At 29.2% G+C, this 25,222-nt stretch overlaps 1 protein-coding gene across 3 annotated transcripts in view; it reads right to left on the bottom strand.

Moving 5' to 3' along the window:
- The window catches only part of LOC107452153 (rho guanine nucleotide exchange factor 17), a 264,039-nt gene that overhangs the window by 119,074 nt on the left and 119,743 nt on the right, over positions 1-25,222 (bottom strand). For all 3 annotated transcript variants that reach the window (XM_071187520.1, XM_071187521.1, XM_071187522.1), the window contains 5 exons: positions 23,739-23,831; positions 12,832-13,008; positions 10,037-10,087; positions 7,855-7,964; positions 5,027-5,112 (listed from right to left, as the gene is read on the bottom strand). In XM_071187520.1, coding sequence (XP_071043621.1) covers positions 5,027-5,112; positions 7,855-7,964; positions 10,037-10,087; positions 12,832-13,008; positions 23,739-23,831 — 517 coding nt within the window. The remainder of the gene's footprint in view (positions 1-5,026; positions 5,113-7,854; positions 7,965-10,036; positions 10,088-12,831; positions 13,009-23,738; positions 23,832-25,222) is intronic.

Genomic DNA, 25,222 nt, shown 5'->3' with positions numbered 1-25,222 from the left:
GTTTTGAATGCATCAACCGCTTCTTCGGGGGTCGAAAATCGTTGTCCACGTAATTTATTTTTGATGTGTGGGAATAAGAAGAAGTCATTGGGTGCCAAATCAGGGCTGTACGGCGGATGACCCATCAGTTCGATCTTTCGCTCCGTCAGAAATGCCTTTGTTTGAGTCGATGTGTGAGAGCTCGCATTGTCATGATGAAGAATGATTCGCCTGTTCTTCTGCTTTTTTCGAATTTCTCCGATGACTTCTGGCAAACAAATGGTCGTGTACCATTCAGAATTGACCGTCCTGCGTTGCTCTAACGCCACTGTTGCCACATGACCGTTAATGCCGAAGAAGCAGGCAATAATTTGTTTCGATGTGCTTCTTCCTCAAACAATTTTTGTTGGTTTTGCCTCGTATTGGAAAACCCATACAGTTGATTGCTGTTTTGTTTCCGGCTCATATGCATAGATCCATGATTCGTCACCTGTGTAGATGTTATACACAGCCTTTGATGTACCTTGAGCGTATTTTTCCAACATTTCCTCGCGACATCGACACGAGCCTTTTTTTGAGCGTTTGTCAGATTATGCGGGATCCAACGCGAAAAAAAAAATTTTACGCTCAAATGTTCATGCAATATTTTATTGATGCTAGTCATACTAATGTCCAAAGACGCCTCTATCTCACGGTATGTCACATGACGATCTTGCTTTATCAGTTCACGCACAGCATCTATCTTTTCTGGCACTACAACGGATTTTGGACGACCTGCACGGGATTTGTCCTGGATCGAACATCGACCACGATTAAATTCGTTATACCAATTTTTTACAGTGCTGTAGGATGGCGCTTTATCGCTGAATAAAGAATTAAGTTCATCGAAGCACTCTTGTCTTGACAATCCACGTCGAAAGTTATGAAAATGTGAAATGAAAGTATGGAATGTGAAATGAAAGTATGGAAATGAAATGTGAAATGAAAGTATGGAATGGCACAAAAATGTTCACGATTCAATTCCATTTTTTGAAAGAGAAGAACTTTTCAATTTACTGTCAACAACACAAATGAAGCTATAATGGTAAATCGTCTGCTGAATCTATGTTTAAAAATATCAAACTTTCGATTAAAATCGTCAGTGGTCGCCTAGCAACACTTACTGTTGCCAAGGCCAGAAATATAAATAGCAACCCTCGTATTACTTAAATACTAATTAAATAGATGAGCTAAATAGATAATAATTAAATAGATGATAGATGCTAATTAAATAGATGATAGATGAAAATAAATTGCAAATTTTTAAATTTTTTAGATAGTGATTCATATTTAGGGGAGGGAGACTGTAATATAAAAAGTGTGACCAAATCTTTTTATATTATTTCGTAATTCATCATTCAGAACAAAGCATATTCACGTAATTAATAATTCACATCCTGTTTTAAAAATAGATTAAAAAATGCAGAACTAACGATAAAAAGTTTTTTCCATAAGGAAATAAAAAATCTCATAAAGAAACCTCTAACACATTATTTGGACATATTATAATTGTTAAATTATCCATTATAGCACATGTGATCATGACGATTAAATTTTTCTCTTAAAATTCTCTAATATACAAAATGAAGTGTATTAATTTTTGTATGAACTTGGCTTTCCTGCACTCTGTTTAAAATAAGCAAATAAAGAGGGCCTTCTTTTCACCTGTATGCTTGTTTTATGTCTATGCTTGGCCACTCTATTATATACATTTTCTTGTCATTATTCGAAATTTTAAGTTAACTCCTATTCATTGTTTTCCAGTATATGTCAGTTGCAAAAAATAATCAATGCAAGTTTTACTGAAGTAGGTAAAAAGTCTGTCTACTTGCGTATCAAATATGCCAGGAAACTTTTGTAAGTTGACAGCTTGCAATGTATTGCTTTAGTGGTTAACTTATAGAAAAAAATTAGCCTTTTTTTTATGATTTCTTAAATCCTGTTATTCTTATATGCACGCAGTTATTCAAACATGTCTGATTGAATATAAATGCAATTAAATTTTTCTAATATGATTTTAAAATTTTATTTAGAAAACACCTTATATACATGAAAGAAATGAAAATAAATTAAATAATGTATAGTAATTTCCGGTGGACACACCGCACCGACGTATAGGCTACACTCGGCAAAAACATAGCTAAAAATTTTAATTTTCATCTTATAGGCCGCACTGCCGTAAAGGCTGCACTTTCGTTTTTTTCCATCGATCATCGATTTATGTCAAGTATCACAAGCATGAAAATACGCTTAAAAAATAATAATCTTTAAAATATAAGCTCTATACTTAGAAAATAGTTATTGATAAATCTTTTTTTTATATATACTTTTATTAAAAAAAGAAAGAATTGAGAATGATACATACTTACAGTAGAAACATGTATAACCAATCAAAATTGTAAGTTGAGAATGTATACAAGATGAAAAATAAACTGATCACAAAGTAAAAATAAATCACCATTTTTTTATTTACTTTTCAAATATTTCTGATCATATATTTATTCAAAAACATTGAAATCAGATTCTTCACTGTCAGAACAAAACAAACGTTGTAAATCATCTTCTAGTTCATTTTCTATGACATCTTCATCATCGGACATCAAGGAAGGAACATATTTCCCACAAAAGTGCTTAGTGGTAAGATAAAAGAAAGAGAAGGAAATGTATGAATGGAATTCTGTAGAACAAGTAGGGGAGACAAACTAAAGAATGTGAAGAAAGTCAGTGCAATATGTTAAAATACATAAGGCCCCTCTTCCCATGCTAGATCACCTTATTCCAGGTGCAACCAGAAAGAATAACTATTTCATTCACTAGTAACAATAGTAATGGTCAAATATAACCCCTTCAAAATATAGATTCTTCAGTGACCTTCAACCTTCAAGAAAGAAAATGAATAGTTAAAAAGAAAATGAATTGCTAAAAAGAAAATTAATGATCATGGCAGTCATAGGAGGGACAGACGGATTCTATGATGTTGAAAATATTTATGGCATCCACAGCCCAACATAAATTTAGTGTGTGTAATAATAAAAATAAAAGACTTCCCTCTCCTCCTCAGAAGGGAGAGATAAAATGCTTCATTCTTTCTCCCTTCAACCCCCTGCTATCATTAGCACAATGACCTGTGTGAGAAAGGGTTGGAAATGACAGCAGAACATACTGAAAATTAAACAAATTGTTCTTTTGATCACTAGTAGACAGGTGATTTTAATTTTTTCTTTGTTTTTCGTTTTGTTTCTAAAATTTGATTTATTACGAAACTGTTCTTTTAGCTGGGTTTGTTCTAGCTTCATAAAAAAGGCGAGATGATAAATTCTGAAAAGAACACGTTTCCTTATAATTAAAAAATCCTGGTTCTAAAGAAGGATATCCAATTTTGAAAATAAAGTTCTTGTTGTTTATCATTCAAAATTTAAAATCTTTTCTAACCAAAGCAGTTAAACATAGAAAAAAAAATAGTTTTAAAACTACTTCATAAGAGAATTCGTTAAAAAAAGAAAGAAAGAAACTATGATTGCACTTAATTCCCAAAGGAAACATTTCAAATAAGACAAAATCTTTCATCTCCAAATCTTAAGCTTTAATTATGTATAATAAAATCTATATATGAGTGATAAATAAGAGCATAGATAATGAAAAATAATAAAGTATTGAATAAGTTTATTTTTGATTTTTAGATGATGTAGAAAATGCTGAAGTAAACACTACGAAATTTTTTTTACTGAAATTGATTAAAAGAAAAGACGATGTAAAATATAAAAGAAAAAGAATACTTACTTTCAAGAAAAAATAAAATAAATTATGACTTTCAATGGTGAATGTATTTAGTTTCAGAGAGAGAAGCAAATGTTCCAATTGAAATATATTAATAGTTCGAAGTCTAGTTCCATTTTATTTTTGGTATTTTCTATAAACTCAGAAGTGGAGTTTGTTCAGAAGAATATCGTTTTTTTTCTTTCTATTTTTAGTTTTTTTTCTTTTTTTCAAGTTTAATATTTTTTAAATTTTTTTCTTCTTTCTTTCGAATTTAATCTCTTTTTTTTCTGCCGCAGTTTGACAGTTCTTACATCAGTCAATCTACAGATCGGTGTCAATTTAAAACTCCCGTGATTTATTTTTCTTAAGCGCTTACTTCACGCAGAAATTTTTTTTTAAAATTTCTATGTCTTATATATTGAATGCATTGGTTAGCAAATGGTTCAGAAATTTTTAATCAGCGTTGAAAAATAAATAAAAAGGAAATACAACTAAAAGTATCTACTGAAATCGGATTGATGCATAGAACAATAAGAGTTTATTTTCTAGTTCTGTGACAATTTAAAAATAAAATATTTATGAAGAAAATATAGATGAGAAGAAGAGAGTTAAAAATAAAGCGTTCTAAGTTTAATTATTCTTAAGTTACAAATCCAAATTTTAATACCATATGTGGATAACGTCATGCGATTTTTCATCAATCAGAAACTTCTTCAATCCAACTATATTTTAATGGAAAAAAATTAAGAAAACGTTTTCAGAGCTAACATTACAAAACAGGTTTTTAATCTTGGAAAATTTTTGGTAAAGATCAGTTCTTGAATAAATCCACCATGATCGAAAAATTATCACATATGGCTTGAGATAAATGAATTCTTCGTATTGGACGCATCGGCACACAGACCGCACATCGTGACAGCAAAACTTTTTACACATATAAGCCGCAGCCTATCTATCGGAAATTACTGTACTAGAATGCACTTAAATTTAATATCAAACATATCGGTTAAAAAAAAACAAATATGCACTTTTTTCAGACATATGACTGCTGAAACAAAAAATCAGTTTTTTTTTTTAATTAAAAAGTTAGAGAGTTTGTTTTCAAATTAAACAATTTTTTCTTTATGCATAGAAAAAAAATTTACATTTTCCTGAATATTAATTATTTGATACTGTTCTTTTTTTTTTATAAACCAGAAAAATTACCTCAAACAAAGTTGTTATAAAAATAACCAAATTATGAACTTACTTTTTGATATATCCATGCTATCAAGTGGAAATCTCGTGAGGTATTTGTATTTGTTCATTTCCAAAACATTTGCATTTTGTGAAGATCTACAAAAAATATCAAAGTCAAAAACTATTTAACAAAATAAAAGGATAACATAAACAAAGAGAAAATAAATTAATACATACAGTACTATACAAAAAATGAGTGAGCTTCAATAATGCATCATTAATTCAAAGTAGTTTAAATAATATAAATTTTTTTAAAGTGGATTATTTGAAGAAAAGCATTTAATGTAAGGAATATTTGGTCACTATTTGGTTTTCAGCCCTTTTGTCTAATATTCGGTTGGCCGAATGCTTAGTCAAATATTTGGCCAAATATAGTATTTTTTGAAAAAGTTTTTTTTGGCGAATTTGAATAGGTTTAATAAAGAATATTCTAAAATTGTATTTTTTTACTACACCTAAAAAAATAGTTTTTACACATACTTGTAAAGTTCTAAAACTTATTAATTTATGTTCTGAAAGACAAATGAAAAAGAGAAATTAAAAAAATTAAATTTAGATTGCTTTATACTGAACCATGAGCTTTGTTTGAGCTGATTTTTTAAAAATTATATTCAGGTAAGTCTATTTCGTAGCTATTTCAAGAGTTCGTAGCAACACTTTTTTCTTAAGAACTGACAACTTTTTTTGTTTTTGTTTTGCTGACTTATTTATTGCTCAGCATTTTAATGGAGTGTTTTTGATAGATTTTATTGTTTTATTGTCACTTTCTTTCTGTGTGGTAAGACATATAGCCATTAAAACACGGTGAAAACTAATTTTCAACATCAAAGTTTTATTTCAGAAATAAGAACAGTTTTTTTGCTTTTCATTACCTTTTTCTTTTTTCTTTTTTTTTTGATCAGTGTTTTTATTATGACGCAGCATTTTTTAAAAGCAACGTTAATTTGAAAAATTAAAGTAACATAAAAATAATTTTTCAAATTAAAGTTATTCTTTTACGGTTGAATTTTTTCAAAAAATAAGGCAATATAAAAAAAATTAAATTGAGATTCTTAGCGTTAAATTTTTGGCTTAAAAATTTGGAGTGGTTTTTGTTATGGCTTCTATCTAGCTTTTCCTTTTTTAAAAAAAAACTTTAGTTTTTATAAACAAATTGTTTATTGACCGTAAATTGTTTTAAGAATATTTTCAAGGATATAGAAGAATTAAATAACCTACAAAGATATTTATTTAAGCTTTTTTTTTCTAAAGAAAATGAATATATGAAAACGTTTGATATAAATACATAATTCTAGATGTAGGTACAGAAAAATGAATATAATTTTCCTATTAACGCAGATATTCAAGTTAGTCATATGATAACGAATAAGAGATTTTAGTCCTCAGTATATTTCAATTATTAGGTTTACACCCCTTAATAGTTACCTATTACTTGATAGGAAATGTGGTAAATATCCCCTTGAAAGTAAACCTCCCACGATTCATAGAATAAAAGCAATGGAAATAGAATGTAAGGCATATGGACCTATGCAGTTGATTATTCACAATTGATCATCTATCAAGAGTCGGAATAAATGTTTGATTCACATGAACAACTCTACATGAACTTATATTTCTGTTATCTTTTTTAACCACAGCTGCGTTAAATACAGTTTTGAAATTGATAAAAAAATGAAACATTTTCAGTGGGGGAGGCGAAGCATTGAGAGCATTTCAGACTTCATTTCAACTTGAGAGGTCTCATAACCAGTGTTGTCCTGGTGTAAAGATCAAAAGATGCCGCTGTCTGAATCATTTCACAAGAGCAGTATCATTTTCTCTACTTTCTTTGCAAAGATAAAGCAAGGTGACAGGAGAAAGAATGATTCTTTAGTAGTGAAATAGCTTAACAATATTTTTAGTTATGGATAAGGCAACAAATTTGCATGCTTTAAAAAATGGTGAAAAGTTGCATCTTTTTTCTTGCCATTTAAGTCAAAAAAGTCTTTTTTTTTTCAAATTTAGAAAAAAGAGTGTCCGGTTTGAAGAGATAGAAAATAACGCTTTGGGGCAGAAATGGCTGTCCGAGAACGTACATAATTATTTACTCATAGAAGATTCATGGGGAATTAAAAACATATCGGTATTGAGAGGCGTCCATTTTGCAGGAGTGTCCAGGAGGTTTCATTGTATATATATATATAAAATGAAACCTTTATAGCAAAGTTTGAAATTTCCACTCATCAGTTTGCTAAATATTTAATGCTGGTGAATAAGTTTTGCCATCATGCAAAACACTGTGTTTCATATCAAATTACATTTTCTCCAAAGCTCGCAGAAGACAAATATACACAAAAATATCCATCACAAAAAGACTGAAATCTATGGTAACAGATGCATTGCTGCATATTTTATGGCGATTAGAGTTAAATTTGATGAACAAGTGGATGTCTCTTCTGGATGATCAGACCACAGTTAAATGCGGGCCCTGTACAATGTTTGACTTTTCCTACCTTGAGTATTTATTTGTAACTCCTAATATGCAAGGCTTTTTACCAAATATTCTAAAACTATGTATTAAGATACAATATGGAACACTCAATTTACAAAGACAAAATATTATGATAATTCATTTTTATGCACTGAACTGAATAATTATGCTAAATATAATTTTCTAAGGTTAAAAAACTGTATTATATGAACATAATCTGTCATATAAAAACTTAAAATGTATATTTGCATATAAAATATTTTAAATAATTCACAATAAAAAGTCCATGAAATAATTTAAACTATACTCTTATGTTGAACTACAAGAAAATATGTATAAAAAACAGCTTAATAAGAAAATAATCTTACGAAAGGGCTGCAGTTGAAGGTTTTCTAATTGTTTTCTTTTTGATGGTGGTGATAAGCATGAGGTCAGAAAAAAGAAAAAGGCATCTTTCTTTTTTAGTTCCCAGACTTCCCTGAAATGAATACAATTTTTTTTAATTTGAAATCATTTGATATGTAATGCAATTCAGGGTTTGATTATATTTTAAAAACCTACGCTAGGCATGATTGTCCTTCTTCATTGATAAGCAGCCCATTTCAGCTCAAAATTGTGCTTTTTTTTTCTTCGTTCCTCTGTGATCTTATGTTAATTTGGACATTTCTAACTTTTTTTATAAATGTTACATATTCACATAGCTGTCAACTCTACTGGATTTTCCAGTAGACTACTGGATTTTGCCAGTTTCTCCTTCTACTGGTTTAATAAAAATTCTCCTGGTTTTTGTACATTTTTAGAAAATATATAAAATTAAGTAAGTTTCCAAAAAAAACTTCCTATTGACGTAGCATTTTTGCACAGATTATTGCTAGCTTGAATATTTAAATATGTATCACTGATGCATAATAAAGCGAGCTTTGTTTATAGAAATCAGTTTCAAACATTTTTTTGTTTCAAAATGTTCAGTTTCTCTTTTTTTTATTATTCAGAACTCACTTTTTATTAATATTCAAAATTATGAGCAAATGATTCATTTAATGTCAATCATAACTGGAAAATATTGCAGTTTTTCTATTTTGATTTCCATAAAAATCTCTAAAATTCCCTATGCATAAAATATTTAGTACAATGTGCAACAATTGTCATGAAATTTATATTATTCCATAAAGTCTACTGGATTTTTTCCTATCCATGTTGGCAGCTATGAATATGCATGATCCTATTTTTTTTAAATAAATAATTTTTAGTTTCATAAAAAGCTTGCATGTACTATTTTGAGCATCAATCAGGTTGAAATTTGCTGAGGACAACAATTGGTATTATTTCCCACCCCTATTTTCTTCTCTATGAAGGGCATTCTGAGGAAAGAGAGAAATATATTCTGCTTTTATTATATTCTGCCACACATATATTCTGCTTTTTTCAGGAAGAGAAAGGGGTTGCTTATCTTGAACAAGATTTATGAGGAACACTACAGATCAGGTTTCATCAGTTGAAAAGAAGATTTTTTTGGGACTTCTCCTTAAAACAGGTGGTAGACAGTAATAGAAAATTAATAATTTAAAATGCTAATTAAGTCTCTAAAAATATCTAAGTTATGGAAAATGGAGAACTTAGTTTTGTTTTGAATTCCTTTCTACCTAATCCTACTAGTGATATAACTATGGGGATTTAAAAAGAGGCTAAATGTTAGTACGGAAAAATTGATAACAAAAGAAATAAGAATCATTAAAGTTAAGTTTGAATGTTTTGCGTAATAGGCAAAAAAAGTTTTAAATTTTAACACATAAAAAAGCCAAAATGGCAAGGAAACTAAATGTACATGGGATTGAAATATTCTCCAATGGTTCCGAAATCTTATTAAAGTTACAATGGTTATAGTTTGGGATATTAAAAACAACAATTTTTAAGGATTAATTATTTAGGTTTGAAACAAATTTTGTTTTAGAAAGAATAGTAATTCAGCATAATAATTTGGCATTGATGCAAACTTAAATAAAATTTTCTATTTAAAAAATAATAATTTCAATATAAATCTAATAAGATTTTATAATCAATACCTGCAACTTTAATAAGTATAATCTTCTTTGAAAAACGTTTTACCAGAGCACCTGCCGAACGTTCATAATCTACAATTTCATTGTAAAATAAAAAGATATAGAATATTTGCTGAGATAAACAACAAACTTAAAAATTTTTGTTAAGAAAAAATTTTTGCATCTCTTTAAATTTAATGCACCTTTTGCTTTATATAATAATTTTTATTCATATGTATACTACTTTGTTACAAGCTATGCAAATAACTTGCAAAAATGAATAAATAACTAGAACTGAAATTGGGGTGAAGTTTTTGATCCATTTCTCAGCAACAAATGTTTTGCTATTAACCATGTCTAATCAACTTATCTGCTTTAGTTAAGTGAATAAATTATGTGAATCTCTGGCTTAGAATTACAGTTAAAAATTTCACTAAAAAAACTTACAATTTTTTAATATCCATTCATTTAAAGGGTCATTTCGAAGAAGTAATTTTAATAAAATACTCACAGGTATTGTTACAGTATCATGACGAATAAATTCTCGGTCGGGCTGAACAAGCTAAAAGGGAAATAAACAACCGTAAATAACACTCATTTATGAACATTTGAAAATAAGCATTATAACATGCAAAATTCAAATTGTATAACTTCTTATATAAGGAATATTATATAATATATCTTATATAACCGAATTTACTTCCATGTATAAATTAATTTTTATCTATTCATAATATGAAGTACCCTCTCCCCAAAAAGTGGCTACAGTTCATAACTAATGAAATATATGATAATTTTAAAAGTTCGAATACCATTTAATCTCTTATAATATTACTTCTAATATTGGAAGGACTCTAGCATTTTCTAGCACAGCAGTATTACATTGCATCTTTTGAATGTTAAATAATGTCATTAGACCTGGAAAAAATTAAAATATTTATACTTAATTAAAAACTCTTTAAATATGATAATTCTCAAAAAAATATAAATAAATAAAATCATATTTGTAATTCTTTTTAAATAGAACATACTTTGCATATGGTTTTCTTAATATTTGCATTTTTAAAATTTCTTATCTGATTCAGTGGTGCAATAATCAAAAAGGTTGATATTTAAATTTAATATACAAACAACAAAACAATATGGAGTGGATATTAATCATTAGACTACCCAAGCCCTTCATAAGGCTTGTCACACAAGCGATACACTTATATAATTTTCATATAATTTAAGTTGATATTAGCACAATCTGTCATCAAGGCAGAAATTCATAACACTCCCTACCTAAACTTTTCTGAGTTCACTTACCAAAAATTCTGAATAGAATAACATACATCAATATTGAATACACACACAAAATTAGAATGATACAAAACCAATATTAAATTTATAATGACAATATCACAATTTTTGCAGAGATATGTCACAGCGTGTTTATGGTTTTAAACTTTAAATATATGTATCGGAAATGCATCTAATGAGGTTACATACCTGATGATTATTTTTCAATTTTATCCTTTTAGTTAAAAATTGTATTAAAAAAAGTTTTGTCGTTTATTGTATTAAAAAAACTTTTTTTGTCTTTTATATCAGAATGCAGATGAAAAGATTCACACAAATTTACTACAACATTTTAAAAAAATTTCTTTTTAAAGGTACAATCTTTAACTATAACTTCTTTAATACTTTTCTTAATCTTTTTTAAAATATATCTGTGAATATATATTCAGTCAAGATTTTTCCGAAGACTTTACTTTGAACTTTTTCACTGCAAAATGATAAAAATAACTTCTTTGGCTCTTTGAAATTGTCTCCGAATCTCTGCTTGGATAAAACTAGTCCAATAAACTAAATATCCGAAAGCAAAAAATGTCAGGATGAATTATATTTAAAATATTTCTCACGAGCTTGCCAGTGATGTGTCAATATTTTGAACTCTTTAATCAACTTAAATATTCTAAAATATTTCATGTTTGAAGAATGCTTGGAAAAAATAGATCTTTAAACTTTTTTTCATATTGTTTGTGATGCTGTATTAATGCATGGAGAAATGTCTCTCGCTGAAAGAAGAGATACTAAGTTGTGTTTTAAATACATAATGTTTCATTCATTATTTCAAAGTATCTGTGTATTCAATTATTAAATCCATAAATTCATAACATAATTTTTAAGTTGCATGGAAATTCACACTGGCAGACTGTTAACGATATATAGAACCAGAACCTCATTTAAACATTGTTCATTTCATATGTTAATCATATTTCCTACATCGTTTTTTACTGCGCCGTGAAATTTGCCTAAACTGATAATGTTAAATTATTCTGGATATTACATTAAACTTTTTAAAAAAATCTTGCTTTAAACATTTTTCTAGCAGATCAAAAAAAAAATTCTACAAAGTTTGCATTAAATTCTTACTGGTTTTTTTCCCTTCTTTTTTGCAAGAAAAGAAAGACTTGTTTATAAGCTGTTTGAAGCTGTTTTTGCATTCTTTCTCTTTTCTTTCTATTCTATATTAATGTCCTTGTCTGTGAGTGGGAATTTTCCTCTGGAGTCAAAATCAGAAGAGTGGTGGGATCAGCAAAGCCCAAGAAGGGTGGCTAAAGCTTAAATTGTAAAATTTGTAAGTGAATTTTTTTCCAGCAAGCAAAAAACCATTGAATATTGGTAATTAAATCATTTAAAGAACATTACATTAAACAATTCCAGTGACCTGCAAGATGTTGCTTAAGCAATAAATAAATGTTCTGGAAGCTCTAGAGCACTGACAGTGACGGTGACTTCTACACCGTTGGCTAAAATGCATTACAAATGGGTTTAATAAAGCAGGCTTCTCGATGCCTAAGAGCAACAGTGGACCTTCTGAATAGAATTGCGTGATTGAAGATCTTCCCAAGTCGATGACGCGTATATAGACTGAAACAGATAAGTAAAGAATATCGGAGGATACACACAAATCCAATCAAGATCTTCAAAGCATAAAAATATTTGCAAATGTAAACCTAAAAGTAAATTTGAAAACAATAGTAAGTATTAAGAGGGATATTGTTGAAATCATACATAAACAAGTAGAAATTACACATTTTTTCTAATAGTTCATCTCCTAAGTTTTTGAAAAATTTGCTTAGAATTTTTTACCCTGATTCCATACCTTCCTCCTTTGAGCGTTCTTTAATGTTAAATCTTCGGAAAACCTAAAATCAGGATTCCACTGCATATCAATAACTTGTAACTGTATTTCATAGTAGATTTTGAAAACCAAACTCTCTCTATGTTCATAATGAATGCTAATTTTCTTATACTTACATCAATCACACCTTCAATATATTGTTCAATTTCTCGAACTTTCTGTTGTATTATTTCTTGCTGAAAAGCTTCCCTTTCTACACGATTAATTTTTAAAGCTAATTCATGAACTTCCTTCTGAGCTTGAACTAAAAGGTTATAGTCAGAGTGTTCCATATTTGTATGTTTTAAAAGTTCCTAAATTAAAGAAATAGGAAAATCACTTTAAATCTTACAAGTAGATATACTTCAAATATTTCTTGAGACAAGTATTTCTCTATTATTAACTACTATGTTAAAACAGAAAAAAATTTTAAAAAAAGAAGAAAATGATTAAAAAATACTATTGTGAATATATCATAAAATAACAAAGTTCATTTAAAGAAAACCTGCACTTTCAAAGTCACAAGACAATAAAGTGAAAATCTCTTTAAGAACAAAAAAAAAAACTTGAAAAGAAAAAAAAATTACAATTTTTAAATAGTAATCTAGTAGTTTTTGAATAAATTATTTTTTTTCTAACTAATTACATTGTTCTTCCTAAGCATTTATAGCTCTTAAATTATTTATAGAAGGGCAGCCCTCACTACCTGCCCTTTGATTCTTATAAATACACCCTTCAAGCCCTTTTTGTAGAAATATGCCCCTACCCCCTAAAAACATTGCCTTTTAATATTATTTTTAGGAAAAGGTTGTTTTCCAAACCACCTGTTTGAATGAGAAGTACAAAGAAAAGAAACCGCTTTCAGACGAAACCTGATCTATGGTGTCCACAATAGATTAGTCTATAAATCTTGCCCCTTCTATTTCCCAGAAAAATCAGAATAAATGTGTAGCAGAATATAATAAAATCAAAATAAATTTCTTTCTTCAGAAAGTCTTTACACTTCATGGAGGAGAAAATGGTGTGGGGAAGAATACCAATTGATGTCCTCATTAAATTTCAACATTATTGATGCACAAGCGTTATACTATGCTTCAATACTATCGTTTTAAAATAGAGAAGTTTCAACATTTTACTGCTCTAAATTTGAATATCGTTTCAAATGCGTTGAGTTCCTTAATTTGCATTTTTCTCTACTTTTTTAAAACTAAAATGATAATAAAAATGCCCAAGAAGAAAATTAAATCATAAAAAAGAAAAATTAGAAAAAAGCAGCTAATGCTGTAATTAAGTTAGGTACTTCATAATTAAAAGCAAGGTAAGTGTTCAATATGGAACATGCTTATTTTAATTACTAATCTACCAATAATTGCTCTTTTTTTCTTCTTTTTTTACACCTTTTCTTTCTCTAATTTTTATTCACTATATTCAATACAAAATTAATTTGATTTTATAAATTAAGGGCATTATAATACATTGCAACTAACATAATTATTCCTAGTATAAATGTTTAATATTTACAATTAAATGTTTACTACTTTTTGTAATATTTTGATATCTGCTTCAATCATCTTCTAAGAAAATATTTGTCAGCAATTATCTAAGCTAAAAGTATTTCATATCTGTTCTGATTAGCATGATTGTTTATTTAATCACTTACATTCTAAAAGTGAAATTTCTTTTCTTACTTAACAACTCTAGTCCTTAAAGCTTTTAATTTATTTATTTCTTCAAGAGAATATTCTAAAATTTTTCTTTTTGAGAGCTAGTTCTAAAATTTTTTATCATTTCTACTTTTTTTTTAAAAAATTTTTTACATTAAACCACATTTCTTTTTTTTCTTCTTTTTTTTAAGAGCAAGAGCTGAATTATATGTTGTTTATTTTCAATCAACTTCCATCTATATTATTTTCAAATGTAACTAATAATTTTTTTCTCAATTTCACGCTTTTGCTTTAAAATTAGTTATTAGTTCCAACAAATCACTAATTTTTGTGCATGAGCACACACGTTTCTATATTTGATAGCCAGGATCCATCTGTTTAAGTAATTGGTTATTTTTAGTTCAATTTAACTTCATTTTATTCTGCAGAGTACTTATTTCCTTTCTGATAACTTGATTTAATTTAGAGTTTAGTCTTTAGTGAAGACTGCTTACAACCAAAATTGCATGTTTTGACTTCATCCATTTAAATCAGCTCCATCTGCGTAGTTATTAATTATTTTTAAGTGAAACTGATAATTTTTCATGCAACTGTTTAAAAATTAGTTCAACGATTTATTTATTTTTAAAACTGAATTTTGGAAAGCAAATCTGTACAATCATTTCATTTCAGTTTCATGCAAATCATTTTCAATTCAAATCATATCTGTTCAAGTAACTGATTATTTTGAGTGCAATTTAATTTCAGTCCTAACCCATCTTCATGGTTAATGATTATTCTCAAATGTAACCTACGGTTTTTATATTCGTTTACATTACTATATTGTAATTAGGTATTAGTTTAAACTACTCATTTGTTTTACAAAAAAAAAATATTTGGGTTAAGGTAGGTACTTCATTTACGTTGCACTAGACCTGCACAATGGGTTATTAGCAATAGTCTGGGAAACATCCCTGAAGATGATCCAAAAACATGCCATCACAATTTTGATCCTCTGCGGAGAGGATGGCTCCCCCACTTTGGCAGCCAGATGATCAGCGTACGTGGTTGAACAATTTATGGCAGAACAGTTTAACGAGGACTGATACCATGCTCCCTTGGTCCCTATGCAGGCTGATCAAAGGGGACACCCACTCGCTTACTGACCACAACTAATGACACTTGACTTTGGTATTCTACTGGAAACCGTGTCCTTACAATCAGTCCACTGCGACACAAGTTAAGGTTAAAGTTTATGGATTGCATGTTTCTTTATCCAACTATACTTGTTTAACTATTTTATTCATTTTTGTAATTTAGTTAGATATCAATTGAGCTTTTTAGCTAAAGGTATTATTTACATAAACCCTTATAATCAATAATGAATTTTGTACAGTCTAAAATATTTTTAAAGAAAATGTACAAAGGAAAATTTAACAGTGATTACCATTTTTATGTTCTTTTTCCAGATCTACTTAATATTTTGGCATTCGAAGGAAGCATATTCAGTACTAAAACACAAATTTTATTGAATGCAATTATAAAGAAGAAATGCAATGTTTTTGTTTAAGGGGAAAAAATCAGTTGTTTGGTCAGCATTTTTGATTTAAATCTACTTCTTAAACTCTGAAAAGGTTAGTTTTATTATTTTTAAATTACCCTTAAGGGAACACTAAATGGCCGGTGAAATAATTTAAGAGAATTTGCATATTTTATAGAATTTCATAAAAAGAATTGAACTGAATGTAAAACCACTGTTTCTTGACAAAAATGCAAATCTTGTACATCAGATACGTAAGCGTACATGCGTGTGTAGGCAGAGCCAGAACAGAAACAGGCTTTATAAGCACGCGTAAGTTAAGAGGCATAAGCGTACATGCGTGTGTAGGCAGAGCCAGAACAGAAACAGGCTTTATAAGCACGCGTAAGTTAAGAGGCATTTCGTTCGCTAGCCCACCTTAACAAATTTATTGGTGTTATTTTGCAGCAATAGGTTCAAATAGTAGCAGTAAAAATGAGTAACCATCAACGTTTAGATAATGGAATGAGGTGGCAAATTGTGGGGAGGCTAGAAGCAGGCCAATATCAGGTCCAGATTTGTAGATAGATCAATTTAACACCCAGTGTCGGCTGTAAGATAGGGAATCAGTTCCAGGATACCAGATTCATCAAGAGAAAGCCTGGGCAAGGTCGCCCAAGACCCACGACAGCTAGAGAAAATTGCCATTTGTTCATTATAGCGAGGCGTAACAGAGGGGATGCAGCTTTTCAGCTCTCTTGACTTGTATACAGCCACAGAAACCTGGGTGACTGTTTCCAAATAATTTCATGAAAGAGAGTTGCTTGCAAGAAGACCTGTTGTTTGCGTCCCGCTCACTTCTACGAACAGTAGAGTCCATGCAGCAAGGTGCAGAGAGAATAGATATTGGAGTATGGATCAATAGGCAACTGTTCTCTTCACTGATGAATCACAGTTCAGCATAAACACCGATTCTTGCTGTATGTTCATATGGAGAGAATCAGGGACCCACTACCTTCCCTCCAATGTCCACAAAACCGACCATTATGGCAAAGCAGGGTTATTGGTCTGGGAAGGCATTATGTAGGGCCGCACACCTCTCCATGTCTTTGAAAGAGGCTCTGTGACTGGTGTGAGGTATAGGGATGAGGTCTTGGAGCCCTAAGTTTGCCTTTTCAGGAGTGCGTAGGCCCTGAGTTCATTTTAATTTCATATAACACTGCATCATAATGCAAGGCCATATAGAGCTCTTTTGATCAACGAGTTTCTAGAGAGTAAGGATATTCGTCGGAAGGATTGGCCAGCCAGATCTCCAGACCTCAACCCATGGGTGCAAGTTGGAAAAAAGGCAAAAACTGAAATTTTTTTGACTGAAATACCTAACATACACAATACCCCCTCGACATATGCAAACTATCTAAGAAAGCTTTACCATAATACATCAAGTTTAAATACTGTACAAAAAATATTTATTCATCTGTCTTTTGATAAAATAACAACAGGACATAAGAAAGTAGACCAATAACGTAGACCTAAAAAATATTTTTAAGGACAGAAAATTTTTTTCCAATTTCCGTCTTCGAGTCAGTCTTGTTTCCGTCCGCAGACATCTTCGAAAGACGGAAATCCGTCCTGGGGACGGAAGACTTGCACCCATACCTCAACCCTATAGAGCATGTTTGGGACGCTCTGAGGAGGGCAATTGCAACTAGCTACCCCTTGAGAACTATCCAGAGAATGAAAAAAGTGCTGCTGAATGAGAGGGACCAATTGCCACAGGAAATGATAAACTGTCACATTCGAAGTATGAAATCATGCTGCAAGGCCTGTGTGACCATGTAAAACCATTTTTTTTTGCTTATTCTGCAACAGCTGTTTCATAACTTCGACTCTAACGAGTGTTACGCGCGATTATGCATGTAGAATGTTTTTTGTTTTGTTTTGTATTGTATCAATGTATGTACATATCAAATTTCATTAAAATCGATCCTGTAATTCTACAGACAATCGACCAAGCCTGAAAATTCTCTTTATTTCCTACACCAGTGTACATTAAAGCTTCAGTTCTCTATTTTTTAAATGAAAAAAGTTCAAAATTGACAACAATTTAATAATTAATTCAAGTAAGATTTTCAATAGGACAATATAGATTCAGGATTTTTGAAAATGAAAATATTTCACATAACAGAAGAACAGCTTTTTAAAAATTGAGTAATGTTCTAAAAAGAACTGTTCTCTTCATAAATTAAAAGTCCAATTTGAACATAAACGGAGAAAATAATTTGGTTTCGAAAGTCAGAAAGTTATAGACATGTATACTAAGTAAAAGAGTGCTTCCTTAAGATGGACGTTTTTCGAAGTTCTAATTAGTAATCAAAGAGCCCAACTCTGTTAGGAAAATAGCCATTGACCAAGCACGTAGATTTAGTTTTTTCATGGGGGGTGTTTTGTGATTGAGGAATTTATTAACTAGATGTAATTTAATTAAACCAGTTACATACATACAAGTAAACTCATTTTGGTTTTGATAAAATAATCTAATACAGAAATTTTCACTATAAGCTTCATTTAAAACTAAGAATCACAACTAGTCATCTAAATGAGATCAAAATAAAGGCAAAACATAAACGTCGTTGATCGCTTCCCTTCGATTGGGAGATAAGCAAAATTCAAATAAAAATTTAATTAAAACAAAACCACCGCTATTGTCAAAAATTCACGTATAAAATATCAATAAAAATTCCTCAGCTCACCGCAAATTATAATGCGTTTAAGCAGCCAAAATAATATATAAAAAAATCAATTCTTTATAAACTAGAATATATGGGTAATTTTCAGAAAATATGACACATAGGAATTATTTAAAAATTTATTTAACCTTTTGGATTGGAATTCTATATTTTTTTTAAAAAAAATACTAGTTTATTAAGGTGACTCTAATTAATACCTTATAGAGAGCAATGTACAATAGTTAACAAGCATTTAGCAGTTTGCAATTATTCCTTGGCATTCAAGTGCCAGAAAAATTACAATTTGTAATTTTATAGCTTTTACTTCCATGTTCCATTTCTTTTTAGTTAGTCTTTGTGCTATTAATCACAAGACTTTATTAAACAGCTTAGATTGAATAATATAGTTTATATTAATAATTTAGAGAACGCAGGAAAATGACAATGTGTAAAATCATTCCAAAAATCTAATAATAATGGTGTTAAATAAACTTTACAAAAAATTTTCATTTTCTTCTATGATATCAGATTTCAATGGCAGTTACATTAAAGTGTCGCATTTAACGAAAATTACTCGTAGATATATAGTACATTCGCAGAAGTCGGTAAATGAATGTATCTTTTTACAAATTTTTCTTTTTGTTTATTTCAATAATATCCTGTTAAAATACGTTATTAAATAGAAGGTGCAAAACTTTAATAATGTAACAAAAAATTAGTAATAAATACAAAAGATATACAGCACAGGAAAAAAAATTAGATACAAAGCCTCAAAATATTTCGTAAATAAATTGAATGAAAAAATCCGTGTTTCGTAAGGTTGCGGACTATCAAATTTGGATTTTGATGGAGTGGCCGCGGGCATTTCAACATTTAAAGAATTACTCATCAAACTAAATTAAATTTAAATGTCAGAGAAACAATTAATTCTTTTAAGTTTGTTACTTAATCAGTATAATTCATTATGTGTTTAAATGTTTTATACGTGCACACACACATAATATATATGTTATAGTTAAGCAGGGTTGAAATATATATATATTTCAACTCCTGTCTAAGCTTCACCATAGAATGGAATATAATTAATATTCTTACCATTCTCATCTTAAATTTTTGTATCAAGTACGACAATAATGACTTGATGATATTTTTTAAACGATAACGTTGCGTTAATCATACTCATTTTAACGAAACGTAAATGATAACGTAATTTTTTAAACGACGTTGACGATAAATCATAATTAAGGCATTGGATACTTCAAGTCAAAGCATAAAATATCTTCAAACTCTTAGAATTAAAGTATTATTTTTAAGGTAGTTTACTCTTTTATTTAACTTGATTTCTTTTTTCATTCAGTGTCAGACTTAGTTTAGTGCAGCGTAATTATTGTTAATTTTATTTGCTTACACTATTTGCACAAAATTATGGTTAACAAATAAAAATTTTGAGATCATTTATGAAAAATTGAATGCAGTTGCAATGATAAATTTTTCATATCTGTTTTGTGATTCGTTTTTAAGTGATCGGAATTTCAATAAAATTTTCCTAAGTTAAACATAAAATTATTCATTTAAAACTAAAGAAAATCAGCATTCATTATAAAGAATTACTAAGCAATAACATACTCATGAAAGATAATATATATATATATATCTTCGCAAGGTCTATGCATATAATAGCTAAAGAAAAAGGGGTCTCGACTCTGCCATAAATATATTTGAAATTAAGTAGACAAAAAAAAAATCTATTTGAGCTGATTAAAATTATTCTTAGAAAGTACTGAATTGTTTTTTTAATTAACAATTTCAGTAATTTTTATGATAATTTAAAGGTTTGTTGACATTTGTTTTAATTTTATAAAGCTGTTATATATATCGCTACTTTTGATTCTGCAATGAAGTATTATCGTTTAAAATTTTTCAATACTATAAGTAACTTCCCTTGCAATAAGATCCCAAGAAGGGAAAGTTAGTAATAGAAAGTTTTTTTAATTTTCTAAAAAATAGTTAAACTTTAAGTTACACTTACACATTTATACTAAGATAGTTTAAATGATTAATTACTCTAAGCTATTCATTTCTGAATTTTTTTTGTTTTATCATAAAATTAAATATAACATAGATATTTCAATTCTGACTGAATTATAATAAATTTGTTTTAATTTTCAGTTTAAAATTTCAAAAATTTTTAAGTCCGATTTCATAATCATAAAATAAGAACAAAAATTGGGAATTAAAAATAAAATTATGCATGAATAATCAAATTTACTAAATAAATCTATTTGTTGTACAGTTTAAATGTTACATATATGCGGAAATATAAAAACATTATAAATGTTACATATATGCGGAAAGATTGATTTAATACAAATATTTGCTTACCTCCAATATTTTTGATTCAAGTTCTTTATATAGCCAATGAAAGATCACATTTTATTTACAGAAACAGAATTACACAATACAAATTAAAAATTAACGGACGAAATTAACAAATAAAAATTAATCAGAAAGAAAATATAAAACGAAATTTTAAATAAAATGCTACATTAAACAAAAGGAAAAATCTAAAACTTAGAGCTTTTAGGATGAGTGTCTAAGACAAAGTTCCCAGACAGAATGACCGAAAAAATTGCCAAGGAAGTTTTTATGTCTTGAAAAGGTTAACATATATATGCAGTCCTAGAAATCCAAGAGAATTCTTTGTTTGAGGCATGCATTTTATGACCGTAAATAGGATCTGTGTATAGCCGATATTTTAAAAAGTAGATGAGATAAGATAGAACCCATTGGAAGAACATTTTCCCTTAGAGTAATATGAGCTGGGCTGGCTACTTTTCTGAGGGGAGAAGTTTTGTGGGTGGTAAATCAAGAGGAAAGGGATGCTATCTAATTTAATCACTGAAGATAAGCGTTTGTTGCTCTCTTGATGAATGGGTAGCAAAGAGGCAGCAGTGATTATTTTATTTCTGTTACTGACTAATAAAAGCCTCGAAATAAAATGTCATGGGAATTCTCCATTTTTTTCCCAGTAAATAAAATATTTAAAAATTTTGTAAAATTAAGGAAAAATTATTTATAGTATTAAAAAAAAGAAACATTGCTCTGTACAATGGGGGGTGTTTGAACACCCTGAACAACCCCCTTACCAACGTCCCTGCCATTGACCAATATTCATTCATAGTGGCTTTTACAAATCCACGAAGCTAGGTGGACATTGGACTGTACTGGAATAGCTGCCTGTAGCAGAGGATTAAATCAACCATTCATAATTTGTTTATTTCAGGAACAATAGAGCCTGTTTATCTCTTGTGATCGCATGAAAATAAAACTAACTTCTTTTAAATATAAAACAATTATAAATAAATGATTCAAAAGTGAGAGATTTGAATAATGAAAAACCAAAGAAAAAATTAGTAAATTTATTTTTGATTTCTTTTAAATGTATTTCAAAATCATAAAACGTTGGAACTTATAAATTTTTTGTAAAATACATTAGTGTAGGCTTCGGCCTAACTGCTTCGCCTTCTACACGTGTTTATGTGTAAGTGCTATTAAGCCTCTTTCTGGCACTAGAGTTAGATTAACTAAACAGATTTATCAGTTATGACCTATGAGTCTGTAAATTTACCAAAATTTATAGGTCAAAATTTTCTAAAACAAATAAAAGACAAAATTTCCTGAAAACAAATTAAAATTTCCCCAGAGAAAACATGGAACGATTGCTAAAGTACCTTTTTCTGGCAAAATATCAAAAGTATTGGTATGTCAGCTTTTTTTTCTTGCTTTTAAAATTTATCATAATTTAAAGTATCTTTTATGCGCAAAATTCCGAGATTAGCCTTAAATAAAATAGATTTTGAGAAACAATTAACTTTTAAAACCAATGAGAGTTAGACTTAAAACATTTATCATGCTGTCTATGTAATCATATGCCAAATAAAAAGTTACTTTTTTGATAAAACAGTGTTTTCTTACCAAGATATTAATTTTTTGCAAATGAACTAAAGTTATATTTGAAGATCTAAAAAAGTTAATCAACACTTTGCGTAACTCTGATGTACATTTGGATGGAATAAAAATTTAAACATAACGTAGCTTAATAATACTACCATATCAACACAGAAAACTTTCAGCAGTTAATGTTAATTCAGTTTCAGTGGATGGTGTTTACAATAGAAATGTAAACAATAACTATCTCGAGCTCGGCACCTACTCTAGTTCCGGTTAAAAAGTTTGCAGCTGCTTACTACATGTTATTCTGATAGGCGATGTTTTCAAACGGATAATTTTGTTTTCAATAAAAGAAATAAATTAGATAATTTCTGAGCTCAAATCTGCCGTATTTCATAAGATATTAATGTTATTATGTAATTCTGGGGAGTTTGGAGTGAAAATTTGTTTTAGTTATTTTGTTATTTATTATTAAAAAAGGTGACATGGTTGCTAGATTTTGAACAACTCGCTTTTTTGGCCTTCTTGATTTGGCCTCTTTCCATTTGCTTATTACTGTTTGTTCGTGTTGCAAGCTGTGCACCATATTACGTTAGTGTTAAAACTTTTAGTATCGTAAACACAAGTATTGTTAGCATTGTAAACACAAGTAATAAATAATCAAATACATTGTTTGCAAGAATCTCAAAACACGATGCCAAATGGCTTATCTGAAACAATTCTAGTAATAGCAATAACTAAGTACATTAAAAACGTTATCTATTTTATTCAATCAATAACTAAAAGTTAAAAACACTCAAAATTTTAATTATGCAAAGTTTTACATAATGACAGCCTCTATATATAATTTTAATTTCTTATAAAATTTTTTTTTTGGAGGCTGTAGATTGAAAATCATAGATGTTTATAAACTCAGAACAATTATATTGAGGTCAATAATGAAAATAATCTGGCATCAGTTTATATGAGGATAAAGCTTGCTCTTACCAAAAACATATGCATTTAAGTTTCAAAAACAAAATGGTTTTTGATGATCTGTTCAAATTTACTCTTAACTTCGGTAATGGTTGATAAGAGTAAGAAAATATTTCCTTTTTTTAAAAAACTTTTTTGAGACACCTTGTATGCAGTATTTTTTACAAAGGTTCTAAACTCTATTTTAGAATACTTTTATTAGTAAAATACATTTATTAGTTAAATACCTTTAAAAGTAATTCATAGCGGGGAATCCGTTGAACTGGCATTATGAGAAGAGCATCCAGAGCAAGCTTTCCCTTATGTTCTCGAGACATATGCTAGAAACACAAACTAAGTTAAAATGATGCAAAAAGAAATTATTTAGAATTAAAAAGAATGGATCTGGACAAATATAGAATTTGAAAAACAATAAAGCTTTTGTTTTTGTTTATTACAAATATATATATACAGTCAAATCCCGCTGTAGTGAACACGGTTTAAAGAGAACTCCCGAATATAGTGAACGAAATGTTCAGTCTTGTGCCTTGCTATACACATATAATTTTATTTTTTGTGGATATAGTGAGATAAAAAAGTGAGGAAGTTGGATATAATGAACTTCTTTCTGTCTTCGACTGATTTTTTTTCCTAATAATTTTGAAATTTCTACTTCAAAATAAATAAATATACCGATTCTTAAAACCATCTATAGAGGGGAATGCAGCGATAAGCATTTTTTCTTGTTTGCTTCTTTTATCTCACTTTCCCATCCCTAAACAAATCAAGCAGATGTTTCCAACCCAGGCAGATGATGCACCTGTAAGGTGTCAGTGGGATCAATATGCATTTTCTGTCAGAGGGAATGAGTAATTATTCATTATTGGTCAAAGGGTTGGACACTAATATGTGTTGATAAGGCACTCATTTCAACTCCTTTTTGATCTCAGTTCAGTTAAAAAAATCCTGCAAGCAAGTTTAATATGGAATAGTAAATATGATAGTTACAACTCTCAAATTTAACTATAGCGAGCAGTAAAACGCTCTCCATTGATGACAAAAAGGGCATAATCAGAAAAATTAAAAATGGATGTAATCAAGCTGATATTTGCAGGGAATATAAACTATCCAATTCTGCAGTTTGTAACGTATGGAAAAATAGGCAATTAATAATTTCTGCTCATGAAAAAAATTTGGATGGCAGAAAAAAGTTGAGAAAAGCAGATCACAAAGGATGTCGAAGAAGGATTACTGAAGTAGTTCACCAATTGAAGAAGCCGCAAATTTCCAGTAACTGGACAAAGGTCAATGAATTTGCTATGCGATTTTATGAGACTACTTTTATGTGCTTGAATGGCTGATTAGACACTTTTAAAAAGTAGAATATCAAAAATTTAGGAAAAATTACCTGAGAGTTAGAAAGTGTTTCCATATCTGATGTTGAGGATTGCTCAACAGCTAAAGATTACTAAATTTTTTTTGTACGCACAATGAACAGTAATGAAAAATAACACATTTTTTGCTACTACATAATATTTTTCAGTCATTTACTTGAATCATGTGAAATAAAAGGGGGGAGTTTAGGAACCATTAGTTAAATTGCCTGTGTAACGGATATAGTGAACTCCTGGATATAGTAACCCTAAATTTCGGTCCCTTGAAGGTCGACTATATAAACTATATATATATATATATATATATATATATAGAAATTCTATGGAATTTTCCTCAA

Source organism: Parasteatoda tepidariorum, chromosome X1, assembly GCF_043381705.1.
Source record: "Parasteatoda tepidariorum isolate YZ-2023 chromosome X1, CAS_Ptep_4.0, whole genome shotgun sequence".
NCBI classification, from domain to species: domain Eukaryota; kingdom Metazoa; phylum Arthropoda; class Arachnida; order Araneae; family Theridiidae; genus Parasteatoda; species Parasteatoda tepidariorum.
This window is presented reverse-complemented; position numbering and strand designations above follow the sequence as displayed.